The sequence below is a fragment of the Mytilus edulis genome, chromosome 5 (assembly GCF_963676685.1).
Source record: "Mytilus edulis chromosome 5, xbMytEdul2.2, whole genome shotgun sequence".
Classification (NCBI taxonomy): domain Eukaryota; kingdom Metazoa; phylum Mollusca; class Bivalvia; order Mytilida; family Mytilidae; genus Mytilus; species Mytilus edulis.
The window spans coordinates 25,842,371-25,866,496 of NC_092348.1; the positions used below are offsets into that span (position 1 = coordinate 25,842,371).

Genomic DNA, 24,126 nt, shown 5'->3' on the forward strand with positions numbered 1-24,126 from the left:
CCTTGTTCACAACAGTTAAGCATATAGTAATCGTGCCTCGACAGCCAAGTGCTGAAGTTAAAATATACATGATAACATATTGTGATACAAAGGAGTCATAATTTCAAATACAACTAAATCGTTTTATTCACATTGGGTTCAGCTTAGACGTTATATTAACCAAATGAGTGTTCAAAATATCATTATCAAGTATACGAGATATCATTGGATTGTTTTATGTTTTATATTTTTATTTCTCTACGGGTCGCATAATGGGTTAGGGAACGACCTTTTAACTTCAAGGGGGTTATGGTTTCGTCCTAAAAATATATTCTGCTCCCCAATTTGATGAAGAAAAAATATTCTGATCAGGCAAATGACCTAAAAACTATTCTGAATGCAGATTTCCCCCTTACCTTATAGTGTTAAATTGTTGAGAAAAATAATGTAATTGATAGCGTCGAAAAAACTAAATAAATTTGTTTTAAATAAAATACACCCCCTACCCACCACCATCTACCTCTCCCCTTTTTTTATTTAAAATGGTTTCTCCCTTATGGAAAACAATCTTTGCTACCATCTACGTCTTTATGTCTTATTGGCAATCATACCACATCTCTTCGATATACATTGGCAACCATACCACATCTCCTCATGCAGTGTGTCTATTTTTTTCATTTCTTCAATTTGGACATGATCCCTGTATTTAATCGACTTCTAATAATCCGACCTCGTGGTTTATTAAATCTCATTAAACGTAGTATCATGACTAATTGCATGGTGTTATTAGAATATTAACCCACCTTCTAGTTTCGCTTATCGATCTTGATCTCATTAAAAAAATAAAAACCCGACAAAAGAAGTGTATTGATGGCCTTTGTATATATGGGTTCATTATCTTCACTGTTGGGTTCAATCGGGGGGTTTAGGAATGAATCAGGCTCTAGTTAAAGATGATTGGTATATGCTATATAGATAGCATCTTTATTTAGTATTCAATTTGAAGCGGTAAATATTTGTTTTTACCTATATGATCCAATGGTCATGTGAAAGAAAGAAAATGAAATTAACACTCAGACAATGTCATGCTTCTGAAAAATAAAAAAAATATTTGGTACATGCATGTTGTCCTTTCATCTCTCTGTATCTGTTGAACCAGTGTAATAAGAACGATACAAATGAATTATGTGTTTGTTTCCTTGTAAGGAGAAAAGATATTTCAAGACATTGTATCGTTATGGTAATCTAATTTGAAACAAGTTTTAGTCAATAACTGGACAATGTACATTTAAAGTATACGAAATAAATACCATAAATGTCATTTAGCATTTTGTATTTATTCTATACCAATTCCTTTCATTAATTATTTTTACAGACAGCAAAAAATCAGATGCCAAAACAATTTTGAGAAATGATGAAAAGCGGGAAAATAAGTCCAGAGTGGCGGTTAGATTTTGGATCCAAAGCGTCGAGCGTTGGTAACGAGAGTGACCGAAAGATACTTAGCACTGTAATAGAAGAAAATAGTGCATCTACTATAAAGAGACTTTGCAAGCACTGGAAAATGTTCGTTGTCATCATCGTACCTATCTCAGCAATGCTAATGCTGTCTTCGTTCTCTTTAAGTCGAGCGTCTGAAATCCGACAAAGTACATCTACAGCTATAGAGAGTATTAACTACAGTCTTAAGATCAGTGATTTGGTAAAACATATTCAAAGAGAACGAGGTATGTCTACATCCTTCATATGGGCATCAAACTTTTCATCTTCTATATTAGATCAACTTCATGTACTTAGACAAGAAACGAATACTAGTTTGTGGAATGTAAACTGGCCTGGCGTTGGTATTTCTATTCAGAACACTCAATGGTCAGTTGATGACTTAATATTTTCCTTAAACAGACATAGACAGGATGTAGATATTAGATCTATAGATATCGTGTATAATTTAGACTTTTATACAACACTAACAAACGCTTTATTGAAGTATATTTCCCAGTCTTTAACTCCACCGGATAACGCTGCTGTGCAGATGTTAATTGTGGCTAGTGGCGCTTTGTTATCGATGACAGATGACAGAGGCATACAGAGAGCTCTTGGGACGACATTTTTTACGTCATGTGGGTGGCCATCTAAAGATATAGAGACAAATTATAAGTCATTGCAGGGAAGGTCATCTGCATTTTTAGACACGGCTATGTATCATGATAGAAAGATTGAAATACAGCTTACAGAGCACAAACAAAGCTCGGCAAATTTGTCAAATTTTATCAATGCTCATGATTCATTTCAATTATTCATGGAGTATGAAAATATTTGCAGTTCTACTTCACTACCTGAGAGAGAAGCTTACAGTATAGAATGGTTTAGCAATATGACAGTGTTTATTGATATCTTCTTCGAAATTCGTGAGTCTATCAATAAAGAGATACGATCCGGTCTAAAAGAACTACAATCGATCGCACAATTTGAGTTTACACTTTTTCTGTCCACTTTAATAGTTGCTTTATCACTTAGTGGTATCTTGTCCACTTGGTATATGTACTGCATTGCCACACTCACTGGAAACTTGTCAAAGTATGCTAGTAAAGTCAAGCGGAAAAGTGACGAGCTAGCACAGGAGAAGAAAAAGACTGATAACCTACTTTATCAGATGTTACCAAAGAAAATTGCTAATATCTTGAAAACAGGGAATACTTCTGATGCTGAACATTTCAATGAAGTCACGATATACTTTAGTGATATCGTTGGTTTTACCACAATTGGAGTTCAAAGTCAACCACTAGACATTGTTAACCTACTCAACGATTTATACAGGTACTATTAATAGTATTTATATATGATTTAATCTATCATAATGAATAAGAATTCTAGGAACCAGAACAAAAGTTCATATATAATTTTCTAAATAGTATACGTAATAGCCTATACTTAAGTCAATAGAAACAAATTGTTTTCATTAAAATCATCACTAAATCATATCCAAGTTTATGTTAAATATGCTACGGCGTTTCGACTGAGATTTTATTCTTTCCTTTTTCCTTTTTCAAAAGAGAAAGACCTTACTGTATTTCTTCTGTTTATTATTAGGTCTTTCCACTTTTCTGTGGAAAGACCTATTGATTTTCTTCTGATTATTTTTTTTTCTTCCGCCAAATTTTGTTCTTGCGATAAACATTTGTTTCGCAATATGTCGCTTAGATATTTGGTATATGATATCGAACAGTTTATGCGCTTTTGGAATTTACCCTGCGTAACCGAATACTTTTCTTTGTAGGAGTTATCTCCCCAAACACTGTTTTCCTTGTGATCACGACTCCTTCGCAACCGTAAAAGATTACGACAAATTTATTTTATAAAATTGCTCGTTATATCCTTCGCATGATTTGTCCAATTTCGACCGAAGCAATATGAACGCTCCATATGAGAGTTATTTCCCCTTTTGTATTTAAATTTTGAAATGTATTTTAAACTGGAACACCATAAGTGATAGAGACCTAGGATATTTTGATTTGAGGTCCTTGGTCCAAAAAAATGAAAATTAGGTCAAGGGTCAAAGATCAAGGTCATATTCTAACTTTTGAATTAGGCTTATTTCCACTCATTTCCAAAAACCGTATTAGATATCGACAAATTATTTTGACTAACTTGTTAGTTGCGACATGTCGTAACTTAATAATTTTAGTTGAAAGGGTGCATAGACAATGAATGGGAGTTTTTGCCCCTATCATATCTAAAATTATGTGTAAAGTGATATAACTTATTAACCATACATATTAGAGACCTAGGGTCTTTTGATTTGAGATCCTCAATTTGTGATCTTGACAATTGAGGTCAAGGTCATAGGTTAATTTGAGGTTCTAGATTTTGACCTTTGCTTTAAATTCATATCTATACATCATAAAGCCATATGAACTGACATTTTAGACTGATTTTTAATATTTTAATATCAAAATAGATATTAACTGGTGGAAAGACCTTCAATTGTTCTCTGAACAATTGGTTTTTAATTATTATTCTTTTTCCGCCAAACTATGACGAAGTTAGCCTCCGTAACCGTAAGACGTGTCGCTTTCATGTTCACACTTTGTATCGGTGTCATGAATACCTATCCGGAACTCACCCTTTGAGTCAAAATATTTTGTCGGTTTGGAGTAATCCCACCGAAACCCAAAAACCTTGTTATCATTCCAACACCGTAACCGTAATAGGTAGAAAAAAAAACAAAGGATGAAATTTGTTCAGGACCAGACCCTGGTTCTTCGTTACATTTGGATCGAAAAGATTCAACGACTCATTGGTAGGGTTATGCCCCTATTAGAATTAACCGGTGTCGGTTGGCCACCAAAACTCAGAAACCGTAAGTCGTAGACACCTAGGATCTTCACCATTCATCATCAATTCATGTGACTATGAAAAATATCTCAAGGTCAAATGTGTATGTTGACCTTGACCTTTGACCTAACACCTTGTTATCAGAACATCTCAGAAACCATTATACTTACAGAAGTTTTGAATAGTGGAAAATGTTTGGGTCATTAAGGTGCAACTTTGTTACATTTGACCGAAGAGATTTGACCTTTCTGTAAGGGGCATAACCCCTGATTTAGGTTTCTGAAAAGACAAAATCAGCTTTTACTATATAACCAAAGGTCCTAGACCCATGGGGTCTTCAGCAATGATATTGGGGACTTATGACCTTGACAAAGGTCACAAGGTCAAAGGTCAAGGTCATGTCCCAGATAGCGAATTATGTGTTTTTGACCTTATTTAAAGGATTTTCAGTGTGTTTTCAAGCTTTTCAATACATTCTACGTCTATTGGAACATGTATTTTACATTACAAAAGGAAAGACCTCTCAATTGTTCAAGAACAATTGACATTTTAATTAAGATTATATTTAAATAGGTTGTAGAAAAACTGTTATATTTCATCGTGTTCTTAAAAAAGGCTGTTCTTTTAGCCGATAGAAAAAGAATAGCATTATATATTTTACGATGACCGAATTTAAAAAGATAGAATAAGTATTATATCAATTAAAGCGCGGACGACTCATATTTCTGTATGAGACTTTGTCTTAAATGAGAAATTTAATAAATGGCAAAAGACATTAAATTAAAATACAACCAAACTCCGAGGAATAATACAAACCGAAAGTCTTTAATCAAATGGTAAGATCAATAATAAAAGAATAGATCACACCAATCATGTATACTCCTGACTTGGTACGGGCATGTAATGGTGAATGGTGGATTAAACCTGCCTCTCACTTGTATGACAGTTACATAAAATTCTTTATATTGACAACAAAGTGTGAACAAAGTAACACGGGCATAATAGGTAAAAACAATCAAAAATAGGAGTACAATAGTCTACATCATGTTTATAAGCTAAATCACTATAAAAACTAACACAATTCGGACGACTTAAAATAACCAATGGAAGTTAAATACCAATCAATCCATTCATCTACTAAACCTGTCAATCATCCGTTTATCCACCCATTCATGAACTCACATATCCATTTATCAATGTATCCATCCATCGATCCATCACACTATCCGTCCATCCTCTAAAAAAGTGAAAAAAAACTATAGTTGATGTTGGATGTTTACAAATCGCTAGTTTTTAAAACTTATTGTGTATGCCGCTGATTATAAGTAAATGGTTGTGTTGTAGAATGTGAAATTCGCCGGTTCAAAATCTAATGCATTCTGGGTAACGTTCTAAAAAATGTACACCAAAACGTCTTGATTGGTTAAACGCATCATTAAAAATGAAAATTAAACCAATGACGTGACGTTGTTTTCGTAATGATGTACGAAATTACCAATAATCCTTTAGATTCTGAAACAGCTAGTAATAATTGATTCATTTTTTAAACTTCCCGCTAAAAGTGATAAACACTTACATAATCATAATTCTATTTACATTTTAGTTTGTTTGACGAATGTATAGATAAGTATGATGTTTATAAAGTAGAAACGATTGGAGATGCCTACATGGTTGCCAGTGGTGTACCGACACATAACGGAGGGAAACATGCACCAGAAATAGCATCAATGGCCCTAAGAATCCGACAGGAAGTCAACGGTTATACTATACCACACATGCCGGGTAGAGCTCTGCAGATAAGGATTGGAGTACATTCAGGTTGGTTATAAAAATAACTTTGATCAAATTGGCATGTGTATACCCCGTATGCGATAATAAAGGAGGATGATGCTTTCCGGCATGTGCATTCTTCCGCCCGTCTTGTATTAGGTTAAGGTTCTGATTAACGATAGATTATACTTTTGGTTTTGGACAGTGTGTCTTTAATTAAGAATTGAATGCTTCTTTTTGTAAATTTTAGGAATGTCAAAACGTTGACCGATGTACGTTTGTATGAAACGCTTCATTCTGAAAATGTGCGCAAGGTCAAAGCTTTAACAACTTTTTTAAACTAAAAGAAGTATTCAATACATATTATTTACAGTTTTGTTTTGATAGGATTCAGGAAAACATCAAGTTTTTTTCTTTTATTTACTTGTGCATTTTTTGGTGGAACTCGTTAAATTTCATTTTGAAATGAAAGTTGCTTTCAGAAAATTGTGAGATTCCTGTTAGCCAACTAAAATAGCGTATTATAATATAACATGCATGTTATGTAATTATATCAACTTAAAACTTGATACACGTGTTCAGTGTGATGAGAACAGTTTCGGTAATGTCGAAATAGGTTTTCTTGTTTACTTGTTAATGAGTATGGTTACAACGAAAATCTCATACATAATTATAAAAGTGCATTAAAATTGACATCTAGGTATGAATTTAAGAATTGATAGCTTCTTTTTATTAATTTTTTGGGGTGAAAAAGATTTGAACGAAGTACATTTTGTATGAAGAGCGGATCGAAGCGCTTCATTCTAAAAATGTACGCAAGGTCATCGCTTTTACAACCCTATAACATTACTAAAAGAAGCATTCAATACTTATAATAACATTTTTTTTATATGATCATGAAAACACGTTTTCTGTCAAGTTTTTTTTTTATCTTATTTACATGTGAACTTTATTTTGGAAGCTCGTGTCAATATAAATATTATTACATTTGATATGGAAATGAAGGTTGATTTCAGAATGACACGAGCTTGCAGTTTGCCAATCAAAATAACGTATTACAATGAAACATACATGTACATGTTATGTAAATAAATTATAAAGTAATGTTTAGATTAAATAAACAGGAAGTTTACTCATTGGTATTTCACCCTGGTTGCATAAAACTTTTAAGATTAATATCATTGGTAGATTTAAATGAAAGTAATGTAAAATACAAAATTGCTGTTGTTCAATGCTTCTTTGTGTGCAAGCATTCGAATGTTATATATGTAGAGATATATGTAGGTGGTGCTGTCTGTTGGTTGTCCAACATTTTTACTAGGTCTTGTTATACATCGTATGTATTGTTTATGTATAAATATCTACATTGATATATTTTAGGACCATGTGTTGCTGGTGTTGTTGGTACTAAAATGCCGAGATATTGTTTGTTTGGAGACACTGTCAATACAGCATCGAGAATGGAGTCTAGTGGCATGGGTAAGACTTATCATCAATTTTCCTTCAAATTATGGATATACATAGAATTGTTTTCATAATGGTGTGGACAAGACCATTTCTCGACACACTCAGGTTGTCATTTGACTGGTTTAGATTAGATTAACGTTCCCCTGTAACGCTTAATTATCACATCGCACTTTTTATAGACATTAAAACTGGGGTCGCCAAAGGTTCCCAAGGCTTAAAACAAATAATACAAAAAACTAGCAGAGGAATTAATCTTGTGTATCGAGTTTAATGTTGAACACTTAAACATTCTTGTTTCTTCTTATGCACATGCACTTTACTCTTTTATTCTATTTAAATCCCCATTGGAAGGCCTCTGACTGACTGAACGATCGTAAAATCATTATTACCGATAGCCGATGACAAACAAGGTAAATGATATTAAGTAGTATTACCAACATAAGTATTGCGGTTGTCCACACTTTTTCGTGAATACCTCTAATTGGTTGAAAAATCGATAAATGGTGGAATAGAAATGCATAGCACAAAATCATTAATCGGACTTGTCAAGATCGAATGAAAGAAACAGCGCTTTTACTTCTGTTTTCAATCTCAAAGTGCGGACTTTTTACTTAATTCTAAGCAAAAGCTCACTATTCATGGTCATTTTATTTTGGCCTCTGGTATAACAGGGACATGGATATATGAGTAATGTGTACACTAGCAATTCAAGCGATCGTTATAATCATTGCAATTGATGTCTGTTTCATTTCAGGTGGAAGAATACACATAAGCTGTGTTACACAAGCTCTGTTAAACGATCATGGAAATTTTGTTACTGAGTTTAGAGGTATCATTGATGTTAAGGTAACTTATCTTGTTCTTTGTATGTGTCTTTTTTGATAAGGCGAAGTATCCTTCACTGAGCAAAACAAACTTGCTACTCTGATTTCAAAATTTAGATTGCAAGATATGGTATATGATTGCAAATTTGTCTACTATGATCCACCAAACACAAAAAAAAACCAATGATGTAAAGAACTAAAGAGCAAGTTAGGTGTCTTGCTTTTATGGTTGATTTTTTTCTCCAGACTAAACTTTCTATAGCTTGTACTTCGATGTACACAGAGGTCGAGCATTTCACCCGTAGTCTTATAGTAATTTCTAGTTGTCGGTAATGATCAGCCAATGATGAAATGTGGAATCCCTGTGGTAATCTCTAGTTGTATATAATGGACGACATGTGCAGCAAGGTGAAAATCTATAAAAGATGGCATGATTTGTTCCGTTCAAGTCGGCAAGAATACTTTTAACAGGAACATGTCAGACAAGTACAAAAGAAATCTAGGGATATTACAAATATTTGTAACGTATATAGGTACATCAATTCATACAAAGGGAAAAGGAAATTATATAATCGATCTAAAATTTTAGCTTATTATATAAAACATTACGATCTTATATGTTTTCATACTTGTATTTGTTTCAATTTAAAGTTACATGTGAGGAGAATTATAGACATAACAGTTTGGTTTTAACAGGTATAAGTATTTATAATCTTTGGTCGGCGTTGTATTGCTGATGCGCAAAAAGAAACTTCTATTCTCCGACATTTAACCCGAATCTTTCAACTAATCTGAGAATCTAGGGTGGAGACGACAGAATTTTTTTTAATGAAATTATACACTAATGTTTTTCAAATATTTGCAGGGAAAGGGGCCAATGGCTACATATTGGTTAGAGAGGTTGAAAATTGAAGAACCTGTAAAAGTAGTTTCAATGTTTCTTTGAAAGTCTCATGGTGATAACATCGTAAAGTCTCAGGGATTGGACAATGATTGACATTTCAAGAAAAACAAAGTTGTATAGAAACCAAAGATAGCTCAATGTTTCTATATGTAGGATGAACAAGAACACTGCCAGACAATCGCCTAATCATGTGTAATATTTACACCATTTGTGTCTTATTATTGTATTTGCTTTTTTATGCGTAACGTTACACATTTTATATTTCCTCCCATGGTAAAGACATTAAAATGTCTCGAAATGCTCGAATTATACAAAAGTAGTTACGGTAGACTGTAAATATGCTTATTAATAATACAAAATTACGTGAAATTGAATTAATTTTGATACATAGATGAGAATACGTATGTGCAGATTCAAACAAATATTTAATAGAATTGTCGATATATAATTTGAATTTTTTCATAATGACTTTACAAGATCAAAGATTATACCATATGAATATGTGTGTACATATAACTTTTGCTAGATTTAAAACATCTTGTAGATTTGCTAAATGTTTAGATGTGGGTTAATTTTTGCAGTATTCGCAAATTGCCATATCCAATCATTTGACCTTCAATTTTTATGGATATTTGTCGAACATAATTTTTACAACGAATCACATTAAAATGGATGAAAAATCTGTATATCAATAAAGTGAACAATCTTAGCCATTTGGATATTGAGTGACAGTTCAAAAAGGAAAGCTTTTTCAAGGACTCGATTGCCATTACTTTTTAAGTTTACTGGCGACGCGTTATCTCCTAAATTTAAGTATATTTTGACAAAGACATAACTGTATCTGAATATTTTCATGCATTATTGAAGCATAAGTAATCGTATCTTCAAATTCATAAAATGTATGGGATGTCATATATATAAATATGAAATCGAAATGCAAAACTAGTATTTGATGGCTCTGTTATTGATTGAATGCAACACCTGGTCGTTTCGACTTCAGAAGGATACGCTTTAGTATCAGTGTAGTGTTTATTTTCATTCAAACCTGACCGAATTTAATCTTACTCCCCGTGTCAGAGTCGTAAGACTCCGTCTGTCAAAATAGGAAGAGTCAGCGTGCTTAGTATACTAGCTAGTTGGAGTAGTAGAACTCCGCTTATTTGTGTATAGTAGAACACAGTGTGTTATAGCGTGTCGGAGCATTCGGAGTATTGATTCTCGGCTAGTACGAGTAGTTATACACAGCTAATAGGAGAAATGGGACGTAGATTGTCAGAGCTGGTTAGAATACTAGCAGTCGGAATCGGCGTTTCAGATATGTAAGATGTAGCATGTCACAGTAGTTATTTAGTTCGAGTAGTAAGACTCAGCTAGTGGTAGTAGTTAGACTCGGCCAGTCAAAGTGGTTAGACTCGGTCAGTCGGAGTAATAGGGTGCAGCGTGTCAGAGTAGTAAGACTCAGCTAGTGGTAGTAGTTAGACTCGGCCAGTCAGAATGGTTAGACTCAGTTAGTCGGAGTAATAGGGTGCAGCGTGTCAGAGTAGTACGACACAGTGTGTAAAATTAGTAGGAATCAGTGTGTTAAATAATGAAGACACAGCGTGTCAAATAAGGAAGACACAGCGTGTCAAATAAGGAAGACACAGCGTGTCAAATAATGAAGACGGAGTGTGTCAAATAAGGAAGACTCAGCATGTGAAATAAAGAAGACATAGCGTGTCAAAAAAGGAAGACGCAGCGTGTCAAATAAGGAAGACGCAGTATGTCAAATAAGATAGACGCATCGTGTCAAATAAGGAAGACGCAGTATGTCAAATAAGATAGACGCATCGTGTCAAATAAGGAAGACTCAGCATGTGAAATAAAGAAGACATATCGTGTCAAATAAGGAAGACGCAGTGTCAAATAAGATAGACGCATCGTGTCAAATAAGGAAGACTCAACATGTGAAATAAAGAAGACATAGCGTGTCAAAAAAGGAAGACACAGCGTGTCAAATAAGGAAGACGCAGTATGTCAAATAAGATAGACGCATCGTGTCAAATAAGGAAGACGCAGTATGTCAAATAAGATAGACGCATCGTGTCAAATAAGGAAGACGCAGTATGTCAAATAAGATAGACGCATCGTGTCAAATAAGGAAGACTCAGCATGTGAAATAAAGAAGACATATCGTGTCAAAAAAGGAAGACGCAGTATGTCAAATAAGATAGACGCATCGAGTCAAATAAGGAAAACGCAGCTTTTTTAGTGTAGTAAGATTCTGCTTGTTTGAGTAGTCTGACTCGTCAAGTCGAAGTAGTAGGACGCTGTGTGTCAGAGAGGAAAGACACAGCCTGTGAAAGAAGAAAACGCAGCATGTCAGAGAAGTAAAACTCAACGTGTAAAATTATTAAAAATGCAGTGTGTCGTAAAACATTAGTAAGACTGAACGTGTCTTAGAAGTAAAACGAAGTATGTCAGAATACTAAGACGTTGACTCAGTGTGTTAGAATAGTAAGACTCATGCAGCTAGTCAAAGTAGCAAAGTGGCTTGTCAGATTAGTAAGACTCAGCGCATCAGTGTAGTAACATTCAGATAGTCGGAGTAGTAAGACTTAGCGTGTCAGAGTAGTATGACTCGGTGTGTTATAGCAGTAAGACTCAGCGCGTCGATTTAGCAAGACACAGCATGCTCAAACTGTAGGAACACCATGCAAGACAATTATTGTGAATACTAATTTGTTATTGAATATTACAAGCACAAACAAACTATCTTAATACATGTACTTGTAACTGTTGAACATAATATAATCACCTTAGGCCGTGTTCACACCAAACGCCATCTACAGTAAACATGTTTACTTATAGGTTAGACAATACTTGGTCATGTTTTATGAAGATTTAAGCCAAAGGCGAAGCCGAGGGCTTAAATCTTCATAAAACATAACCAAGGCCGTAACTACCATTGAGGCAAGTGAGGCAATTGCCTCACTAAAATTTTGACTCAGTTATTTTTTGTTCTGTCTCAACCTTATCATCAATCCTTTTAAATTTTTCTTTCTGGATATAATCCAGCATCCAAACGGGTGATGTTTCTCGATTACATTAACCTAGAAACGATTATCATCATGGATCTCTGGTTTAAAACAGGCTCTTGCAGAAAAAGGAAAAGCGATACTAAAGGTAAAGAAGGAATAATTCTAGTAAACTAATGTTGTTTGTGAACAGAGTCTGAGTATTGAATATAAATTCATTGGAACTAATCCAAAAACGACAAGTAGACTGACAAATCAAGTACTGGGTATCGCAAAGGGCAGTACTGTGTGCGTATTCATTTATCCGTTTCCCTACTTTTCTCATTCTCTTTACAGATAAACGAAATATAAATAATATGAAACATGCATGGATTAGTTTTTATCCATGTTTCTTTAACATTAAAAATTGAAAGAATATCACGTATTCCAATTTTAATTCATTGAGGAACGGTAGTACCTTTTAAACGGGTTTTTGTCTTTACTTTTTCGGGACTACGTAATGTCGTGTCTTTATATTCGGGATTTCGGAATTGGACACCCCAACCCCTAACCTTTAAATTTATAGATTCTGGAACTAAAATATTTTACCACCGACTAGTTCCAGAAATAATTTGAAATCACGGACCTACATGTAAACGACGAAAACTCCATTCCAATTGAGTCATTCCCCTATACCCATATCATACAAGAAAAGATAGAACCATATACATATATCTTATCTCATTCTATCCTTAGTTTGTTTACTCTTTGTCAGCATAAAAGCCAGTTTAATATTTTGTAACAGCGAGTGTATGATGGTGCTTACTGGAAAGCTTAATTCCCTTTTGCAGACACTGTTACTTCCAATGCTGCTACCAGAGTGCTGATTGAGAATGAATCGGTAGAAGACGTCGATCATTGTGTTGATGATAGGTGTGCTGCCGCTAGAAACACACACTGCCCTGAAACGACTGAAAACTTTGGAAGGGGCATGCATGAGTGGCGAGAGATTGTGCGGTCTTGCCATGATCCATGTTCATCGTGTTAAGGATGTCAGCAGACTAAATATTCTGAAACGATTTGACGAAACCGGCCATATACAAATTGGCAAACTCTACTGAATCTGTGTTTGTTCTATGCGTTGGCGACAGACTCAAATTGATATTAATTTGAATGTTTATCTGACATAAAATTGAAATGAAGTTGTTAAAAATTTGGTTTTTATAAATGTCTTGAATATGAAAATTTTATATAAAAAGTGTCCAAATTTAAAACGTTGTCAAACCCTCTGGAAATGCCTAGAATGCAGGATTTTGCACCATTCATTCCATACCCTCGCTCGGCTCAATTATTTTGCCTCACTAAAAATATATGCCTAGTTACGGCCTTGATAACCAAGTACTGTATTGTCTGACCAATTTAGAACATATTCACACTTTCGAGTGACCTTACAAAATTAGCCTTTTCATTGTAATATTCAAACCTTAATAAGAGTTCACTTTTTATAATGAACCAAATGTAAATACATAGGTAATCATCATTTCAATGGATGAAATGAAATAGCACTGACATAGTTTGTGAGGACCAAATAGATAAATTGTTCTTCTTCTGCTTCAGGTAAATTTTAATACCTATATATCTTGAGATTTTGTTTTTTAAAAAGCAACACAATGTTATATAAATCCCCTTTTTGAAATTTGATTTTTTTTATGAATATGAAACTCTCTGTATAAGCATTGAATTCAGACCGTTCAACATTAAATGCTTACTTTTATTGATAATTTTATATGTATTGTGTTTCTCCGAAACAAAATCCTTTGATTTATATATCAGCACTGGCATTGTTTTCTTGAAGAACAAAAAATACCTCAAATGCACGGTTGCAATGCAAATGCAATTATTTTACCTACATCCTTACCCCATTGTATTTGTTTAATCTATACTAGATCACACCCGCGAAATCGCGGGCATACACAGTTGTATACTGTTGTAGGATTTTTTTTTTTTGTAAAAAGATATCATGTCTGGAGAATTTCATAAAAGGTATCAAAAGCAATCTCACTTTTTTCCAAAGTCCGTTATCTGTTTCCTTTCTGTTAAATTCAATTGTTTTCATGTTTCTGGCCTCAGACCACAATTATTCTTCCTCTTTGCTACAATGTATTTTTTTGGTAAAACTCAAATCAAATTATCAAATTAAAAATTTGCATCGCTTCAAACATGAAATACATGCACCTGCTTATAGACCATTATTATTCTAATAAAATTAAATATGCTTCTAGGACAATCCATCAGTTCTTTTTTTCTTTTGAGAGCCCTATCACGTGTATTAACATGCCAATGGTAGGATTTGAATCTTGTATAAATGACGAATTGGGAGCAATACTCTTCTACGGACACAGTCATCATGGTCAATCCCATGGTATTTTGCCCTGTCCCATGGGATATTCATGATTTTCTAAATCAAATAACAAAATGTATTTAATAATAACAGCAGAAAAGCACTGAATTTATTGAAACCCATGTTATTCTGCACAATTTGGTTATATGCATGATATGTACATTTTAGCTCTAAGAAGAGGTGGTGGTGGATCAGCAAATGGGTGTTTTGCAAATTAAAAGTGTCTATAGTGTTATTTAATGAACATGGTGGACGACAGTCTTAAGACAAATAACATGTGTAGTTTTCAAAATTATGCCTCTTTTTCCTGTTTGTAGTTTTCCATCGAGCATTCCTTTGTACTGCTTTATTTCAATTTGCCATGACAAGATTACATGTAAGTGTGTGAGAATTCAATACTGAACTGCTGATCCTTTCAGAGCATCTTGTAATATGGTTTGTGCTGTTTACTTTTTTTACATTGTGACTTTGATGGAGAGTTGTCTCATTTTCACTCATATCGCATCTTCAAATTTCTATATACTGGAAATAATCTAAGAAATGAGTATATTTCCATCCAATTTATTCTTTTTTAAATGGACATTAAATCTCTGTTCAATGTTCCTAAATCTTTGTATTTTAGGCTAAAAATGAATCATCGCAGCTATTTCAAAAAGAAAGAAAAATAAAACACGTATATCGATACGGTATAAAGCAAAAAGTAAAATAACAAAAATACCTAACTCAAAACGGAAAGTCCTTTATCTAATGGCATAATCAAAAGCTCAAACACATCAAACCAATGGAAACAACTGACATAATACAGACTTGGCAAAATCATTTCTTTCTGTAGAAAATTGTGGAGTTTTACCTGTTTTATATCAATCAAAACCTCACACGCATATAATTCCATTATTTTGACAATGTGCGAGCAAAACATTATTGTGGTATTTTCTTCGAGATTTAGGTTTGATACAATGTAATTGCCATTTGGTGTAGACTTGCCCAGTTAACGTCCAAAAACCTGACAAATTCGGTAGTTGACGTTTGTTTATTTGTTTCATATTTGTTATTCGTTCATTTTTTTCTCGTTTTACATTGTCATTTCGGGGGCTTTTATAGCTGACTATATACGGTATGAACTTTGTTCATTGGTGAAGGCCGTACGGTGACCTATAGTTGTTAATTTATGTGTCATGTTGGTCTTTTGTGGAGAGTCGTCTCATTGGCAATCATACCACATCTTCGGTTTTTTTTAGTTTGACGTCGAATATAATCATATACATGTAAGTGAAACTAATGTTTTTTCGATATTTTGTTTTCCTTTGTGTTTGTTTGCTTGTTTTTTAAAAGGTACAGTTTATTTATCTTCGAACTAAAAGGCCAAGGGAAAGTCTTCTAGTAGGAACTGACTTTTCACACAACGGTACTCATCTTGTTGCAAATAGTTGAGTATCTACATTTAAATTGTATACACGAAATATAACAAAGAAAGGAATGAGAAACCTTTCTGTTTTCCTATTCTGAAACTTCGATGTTAATCAACATTGTCGTAACTTCAAGGCAGATGGCATATTCGAGGGTGGGGTGAATAGGTCGACCACCCTTGGATTCGACAACGTATTGTGTTTTAGCATACCATCGTTGTGTTTAGTCTCGCTGCACTCGGTGATATTGTTTTTATTTTATTTTTTAGGATAAAACCCCTTTCAAAATCCAGGCACTGCCCCTGAAGGTAAAAATACATTAGAACTGTGCAGTATATATCTGAGGTAGTTAAAGGACGTTAGAAGTGCATTATTCAGATTATAGCACAGTTAGTCCTATAATATAAGACTTTGGAGTTTCATATTATTTACATTCAACGTTTTTTATCGGATGGGTTTCAACATTGATTGTAAAAAAAATATATCCGATAAAAAAAACGTCTTATATTATAGGACTAATAGCACACTAAGAACAAAGAGATTTTACCTAGTATGTCATGTGTTAATTAACTGTATAATACAGGTTTCCATGATTCAAACAACACATAAATACATTTAATAAACATAGCAGCCACTGTAATATGCCTGATACTAATATACTAAACGGATCTAGATCCTCAATTTGGTTGGTTATAAAGGGAATCACTGAAGCATAATGTTAGCGGGGCCCCTGTGAGACAGTCAGTGGGTCCCCGTTTATGAAAAAATATGGACGAACCACTAAATGCGACTAACTTCGTGACGATGGGAATATAACTGCGAGCACCTTCGATACTAATACATTTAAATGCCAAACTTTATATAGTACCATGAAATCCCACCCGTAGAAATCGCCAAAACTGTGCTCGTGCCTTGTGCGCGTAACATCAAATTTTATAAGTAGTACGTACTGTCGCAGAACTAGTTTCAGCTCTAGTTAAACTAGTTCCCATCTATATATAAGTAATACAAATAGCATACGGGAAAATTCAAATTCAAACGAAATGAAATATATGCCTTTTTGGTTGTGCTTTAATAATGGGCACATGTCTCTCGTTTTGAATATCTCACTTGACGCCAGTACACATAACTCAAATTTGAATGGGGTTTTTTTAATCGAAGAATTCTGAACTTCAAAAAGTTCACAGACATGTACATGACATATATAAATCTTCCATACTTTAAGCTTATAAAACATTCTAATGGCGATCATTATGCGTTTTTTATGTTTTGTATTTCAACTGTTAATAAATAAAACCACAATGAGTCTTTGTTATAAATACATTCATAAATTACAGTGAATGAATAATAATTAGATCCTGTTGACAATATAAATTTCAAGTTACTCTGAAATCTATAAATGTACATGGCACTTTTAGGGGACCATTTTTGTTACATTATATTTGTGTTTCCTTTGATTCTTCTGCATATTGGATCCTACAAATTTTAATCAGTAGTTTATTGTAAATAGTTATCAAAGGTACCAGGATTATAATTTAAAATAATGAAAAAGCAAAACAAGTACAAAGTTGAAGACCATTGAGTACCCAAAATGCCAAAAAGTTGTGCCAAAAACGGCTAAGGAGTTCTATGCCTGGGAAAAGAAAATCCTTAGTTTTTCAAAAAATTCACAAAATAAATAAAAATGACCAAATAATTGATATTCATGTCAGCACATGTAACGCATATTCTTTAAAAAAAAAGTGCTACGTATTTTAATTATTTGTGAAATACAATGGTACCTGATGAAGATTTACAGAAACAGTTCTAGTTAGAATGGCAGTCAATCTTACATGTAAAAGTGTTCAATTTCATTCGTTATAATTGTGGTGATCAAAGACAATTATATAATTATTTTTAGTATTGAACATGTTAAACTCTATTAAATGCGTTAACCAGAAATATTTACAAGATGTCTTTAAAGACTTAAATGATTGATATTACCATAAACAGAACATAAACATGCAAATTCAATTACGACATTAAGATGTAGTTAATCAAACCACGAATGCAGTGTTGCAACAGGTTTAACTATAACATGACATATTTCATTCATTAAAAACTAGAACTTTAGAAATACTATCATGAGAGTCAGTTTATAGTTCGTGACTGATCATTAAACCTTATAAAAAAGAAAGGAAGAGAGGGGATGGGGACTGTTGGTTTTTATTTTCGTAAAGAAATGTGCTTAATATCCTCTATTTCATTTTTTTTAAATGTTGTGGTCAAGCAGATGACAAAAACAATATTCTGAATCCAGATTATCTCCATACCTTATAGTTTTAAATTTGAAAAAAATAATTTGATTGATAGCGTCTAAAAATTAAAATAAAAAGTTTACTTAAAATTACTGAAATAATTGACAATAGGCTATGTACTAGCTGTCTATGTTCAATTATTTCAGTAATTCTAGACTTATGAAGACGAAGCGATTGTCTACAGTGGCATTTATCATGTTGTAACTCTAATAAAAAATACAACATAGCATACAAGATTGTTACGCCATGATTCTTTTACGCATCGACAAAAATGAACGAGTACGGATATTTAGTTTCAATTAGAATATGAAATGTCTCGATTGCTTTACTTACCATATATGGTTGATTCTTTTTAGGAAAGGCTAAACAATACATGTTCAAGAACAAGTAAAAAAAAACAAATTATCACATAAATTGAAGAATATCAATAATCCATGAAAATTACATCAAAGTTACATGAACTTTGCCAGACAGAACTTAAATATAGTTGACTGATTACCATTGCAAAAAGTATCCAAGTAATTTTGTGTCTTCAAATGTATACTTTTATTGGAATGTATTTATCAATAGCGCTTCATACTCACACGCGTTTATAGAAATGTATTCTTCAAGTGCGCTGTCTTTGCACGTGTGTATAGGAATGCGTTTATCAAGTATAATTTTATTGCACATGTTCATAGCCATTATTTATATGCGCTTTTAGGAGTTTATTCAATTCATCAAGTACGATTTGGACATTTAGACCAAATTGGTTTAAGCAATATGAGCATGGGCAACAATACATGTTGAGTGTAAATCCTATAGTTGATTAAAAAATGACATAAAGTTCATTTAAAGGTTGGCGGTATTGTAATAAATTTAATTTGTTTCGTGCAACCTTTGTTTCGTGATAAACTAAATGATCCTAAATCTTAATAACACCACGTCAACAATTTTACAATATTCTTTAATGTTTAGTGTCCACAGGAAATAATTTTTTCATTTTAACTAACTGTAAAGCAAAATTGACTTCTGTTGCCTTTATATATCGGAAGTCAGTCACATAATACATGAAAAAGAACTGATTTAATATCTTAAAAAACTTATTCACATTTGTTAAGGCCATCTTCTATCAATGGCTTGAAAGGATTTCAAATTAACTCATTTTCTTACTACTATTTAATTATCTAGAAATGACTAATTGTAAATATTAAGTAAACATCAAGATATAATCTGCTGACTAGGTTATCAAGTGGACTTGTCTGTGCTGGTAAAACCATTATCCGTATAAGTCATTGTTCTACTTATAGTACGGTGACCGAGAAAGGAAAAGTCGCTTATTTAAGGAGTTTAATTGTCATTCGGACTATACGGCTATAAATCACAGTATTGGTAGTTCAAAGGTTACACTTAACATTTTGACTTGTCGTCAAAAAATCGTACGGTGCAATTTTCGTAAAATGGGCTTTGAAGTACGTTAATTAACTTGAACGAAAAATCGACTAAGAAAAGTTTTGAGGTCAACATTGTAAAATAACATCCGTGATATGATTTTTACATACTCGATATGCTTCAATTTTCTGTGAACATTTGATCACCTTTTATAGATGGCTACTTTGCTTTTTAGACAGATTCCTGGACATTTTAAAAGTACTATGACATGGCAACAGAAAAGACCGTTATAAAAGCCTCAAGGGGATTAGGTGGCACTGTAGGCATAACAATTCAAAAGTCTGCGCTTGTTAGATGGGCCCTTACTAGACATTTCATTTAATCCATTAGTCGTGTAATACTGAAAAGGGATGGAAATGCTGAAAATTATGCAAATTCACAGTAAGAAACAAAGCCAACAGCAATGAACAGAGATAAAGAACATGTTATTGCCATTGTGAACCATCTAAATGATCCATGACTGATCCCTTTGGTGTGGAATCCCACCCTCAATGTCTTATCAATATCTCTTCTTAAATGCATGCTTCAAGACATATTCGAGGTTCTTTGCTCACAGTTGTCGAGGAAGGCTTGAAAATGTCTAAACATTTTATCATTAGTGCTCTTTCTTAAGATCACAAGGAGTTTTTATAGTCCAATATCAAAGTCGAACACAAACCTGAAAAATAAATCGGGGGAAATACTTTCAGGTCGCATAAATCCATAACTTGTAATTAGACGTGCACTAATTTCGGCAAAATGTAGAAATGATGTTATCATAGAACATGTGTTGTCGCACCCATTCCATTATCCCCTTTTCAAAATGACGGCACCATGAGAAAATCATGCAAGTCGGATTTTGTGAAGCAATTCGAATCTTAAGTCTCTTGTGCACTTTCCCTACCTTCCTTTATATCATCGCTCACAACTTACATAAGAGATGGTATGGCATTGGTTCAATTTATTAATGCTAAGAAAGGTAAAACATGTGGCGACCTTGCAGCTTACTATTAAAAAAATATGTCCTAATGAATTTCTATGGCGCACATAGTAGCATATGTTTTTGACCGCTACGACACGAACAACTCTATAAAGTCTGCCGAAAGGGAACGCCGCACAGAGACTAAAGCTTCCACCAAAGTGTATCAGATTATAGAGCGGAGAAGTATTCCTGACTGGAAAACCTTGACAAATCCGATAAGATTCCACATGATGTGAGCTTTACATAGTCAGAACGTTTGAAACTAAGTAATTTTTACCAACACTGTTCATGGCTGTCGTAACTTGTTCAGTACTCATGAGAAGGCCTATACCCAATGCCACGGAGTTACGGGAAATGTGAAAGAGTGGAAGAACAATCATACGGACCTCTTATACAATTGTAATTGTTTTGTGTGTTCGCTACTATAAAAATAGGACACATACAAGCGAGTTGTGGTTGCAGATGTGGAACATTAGCAGTGTAAATGATGGGCGGAGATTTTCACCCATTCAATAACTATGTGTCTGTCTTTCCCCAACAATTTGTAAACTATTGCCTGCTGCACATGTACTTACCGGATGCGACGCAACTTCGTCTCTGTTTGGAGTAGGTATACAAACTGTCTACAAGACTTCGAAGGACACGCACGACTATTTCAGTTGCGTTCAGAGTTTCGGTAATATTGACAATGATGAAGCCCTTGTTTTGGCATGAAAGATAATTTCAAAGGTTTGTGATCAGAACTGTCTCTTTAAAACCACTCCATCATAATAATTATTCAAGTTTACCACAAGTAAGATCATGTAAGTTTAGTCAGGTTACCTTCCTGTGAGACGGCACTGAAACAGTATGTTCAAACTAAAAAATTGAAACGCATTACACATTGCTAAACCCCTATCCGGTCACCTTTAGAATACGGTTTGCGAGAGTAAAGTGATTCATTACACCCCGTGTATTTTAAAAGGCATATTTCAGCAGAATTCTTGCAGGATCTTGTGTCTTCATTGAAGGAAAATCTGCATGTGAAAGAGACATGTGTTTGTTCACTACAAAACCTTACATGTCCGGGGCTTTGGTCCTGTAAAGGGTCAGAATTATGTAGAAATTTCAAATCATGTTCCTTGACAATTAGCCAGAAGATATAATTCTGTTGTGTGGATCTCTTTGATTGGGATGTTGAATTGTAACTATTTTCGAATAATTGAGTGCTTTTTAGTTTTAATGAATTTCATGAATGGTCTTATGCAAAATATGCCTTCATGACAGAAGGATGCAGGTAAAAATAATATTCATCATTTATTGATGAGGTTGGATGTTAGCCGGCAAGGTACAGTGGAGATCAGTTCTAACCTCTCATAAATTCTGTCAGGAGAACTGTCCTAGAACAGTATGTAGAACTGTCAGCCTGACACCTTTTAGTCAGTTCTAGGTTAGAACTGTTCTAGCTAGAACTGATTTGGTTAGTTCTACCTAGAACTGATTTGGACAGTTCTAACTAGAACTGATCCTGACAGTTCTACCCTAGAACAGTTTTAGACAGTTCTAGCTTGAACTGACCAAATCTTTGGTCAGTTCTACTTCTAGAACAGTTCTACGGTTAGAATTGATTTCAAATTCTACGGCTAGAATTGATTTATACATTCTACGGCCAGAATTAATTTATAAATTCTACGGCTAAAATTGATTTATAAATTCTACGGCTAGAATTGATTTATAAGTTTTAAGAAATATTTGTCTTAATATAAAGGCTTTGGCAAAATAGCGATTAATATTATATAGAGTTTTGCTATGTTGCCGGTTTTATTTCAGATTTATAATCGGCAAGAGAACATGTTTAACCCCGCCATATTCTGCATGTATGTGCCTGTTCCAAGTCAGGAGCCCGTAATTCAGTGATTTTCTTTGGTTGATGTGTAACATAAAATATTTCCCGTTTTTCTTTCATTTTTGTACATAAATTAGGCCGTTAATTAGTATTATGGGGGAGGGGGGGAGTTATTATTTAAATTGTTTTACATTTGTTATTGTGGGAGTCAGGATGGCTCGTTATCACATAACAAAATTATCTGACCTCATTAACCAAATGTAATATCTGTTTACGAGTAGTTTTCATACCTCGGACGGACCTGTTTAACAAAAATCTTTTGACCACATCAATCTAATTATAGTATAACTAATCGCCGTATTTGAATATCAAAAATAAGACAACGCGTGACCGAACGACGCATGGATTAAACGAGTGCGCAGCACGAGTTTAATCCATAGCGGCGTTCGGTCACAAGTTGTCTTATTTTTGATATTCAAATACGGCGATTAGTTATTCTTTTTATTACATTGGCAAAATTTGGCTTTTTTTTAAATTAATGTAGAAAATGTAAGGAACTATATCTTTTTCCTACGCATTGACAATTTGTTTTGATCCGACGTTATCGACGTCTTGACAACGCCTATTGTTGTATGACGTCAGAGAGTGAAATAACCACGTTTATTTCACATGTGAAATTATCGGTTTTTATCTAACCGAGAAATCAATGTAATTCATTGCAACCAATGTAATAAACTGACATTATTTGCTCTTTCTTTCTGCAAATCTATATAGCTGCACACGGTACTTCAGTTTTAATTTTAGGTCAAGAGGGACTGTACTATACAAGTTACAGCAATATTATTGGAAAACAATTTTGTTCGCATCAATTTATAGTGCCAGCATGCAGGGGCAGATCCAGCCATTTAAAAAAGGGGGGGGGGTCCAACTATATGTTCCCATTCAAATGCATTGATCGTAAAAAAAGGGGGTTCCAACTCCTGAACCCCCCACCCCCCCCCCCCCCCCCTTGATCTGCCAATGAGCATGTCCTCTTTTTATTCAAAATATTGAATCATAAACAAATATCAGTAGTTTTCATACTTCAGACTGAGTCGTATAATAAAATCTTTTGACCGCATCAACCAAAACTTACCATATTTGCTTTTTTTTTATGTAAATCTAAATAGCTGCACAGTAATTCAGTTATAATTTTAGGTCAAGAGGGACTGTAGTATATAAATAACAACAATATTTGAAATCAATGACCACAATTTTTTTTTATCGCATCAATTGAGAGTGCCAGCATTTCCTATTTTTATTCAAAATATCGCATCAGAAACAAATATCAGTAGTTTTTATGCCTCAGACTGACAGTAACATGTAATCATGTAACAAAATTATTTGTCTGCATCAATCAAAACTGACCATATTTGACAGCATCAACCAAAACTGACCATATTTGACCGCATCAACCAAAACTGACCATATTTGATTGCATCAACCAAAACTGACCATATTTGCTCTTTTTTTATGTAACTCTTATAGTCA

At 33.8% G+C, this 24,126-nt stretch overlaps 1 protein-coding gene across 1 annotated transcript; it reads left to right on the forward strand.

Annotated features, from left to right (window-relative positions):
• The first annotated feature begins 1,823 nt into the window (after window positions 1–1,823).
• Window positions 1,824–9,988, forward strand: LOC139523298 (retinal guanylyl cyclase 1-like). Its single transcript, XM_071317166.1, has 5 exons — window positions 1,824–2,796; window positions 5,918–6,132; window positions 7,465–7,563; window positions 8,306–8,397; window positions 9,241–9,988. Exons 1-5 carry the CDS (start codon window positions 2,012–2,014, stop codon window positions 9,319–9,321), a joined length of 1,272 nt encoding a protein of 423 aa, XP_071173267.1. The 5' UTR covers window positions 1,824–2,011; the 3' UTR covers window positions 9,322–9,988.
• The last annotated feature ends 14,138 nt before the right edge of the window (window positions 9,989–24,126 follow it).

Bases quoted from the DNA above. Each gene is read 5' to 3' on its own strand.
- LOC139523298 (XM_071317166.1), top strand. From the start codon at position 2,012: ATGTTAATTGTGGCTAGTGGCGCTTTGTTATCGATGACAGATGACAGA. The intron at 2,797-5,917 runs GTACTATTAATA...TTTACATTTTAG, and splicing joins CTACTCAACGATTTATACAG to TTTGTTTGACGAATGTATAG. The intron at 6,133-7,464 runs GTTGGTTATAAA...GATATATTTTAG, and splicing joins AAGGATTGGAGTACATTCAG to GACCATGTGTTGCTGGTGTT.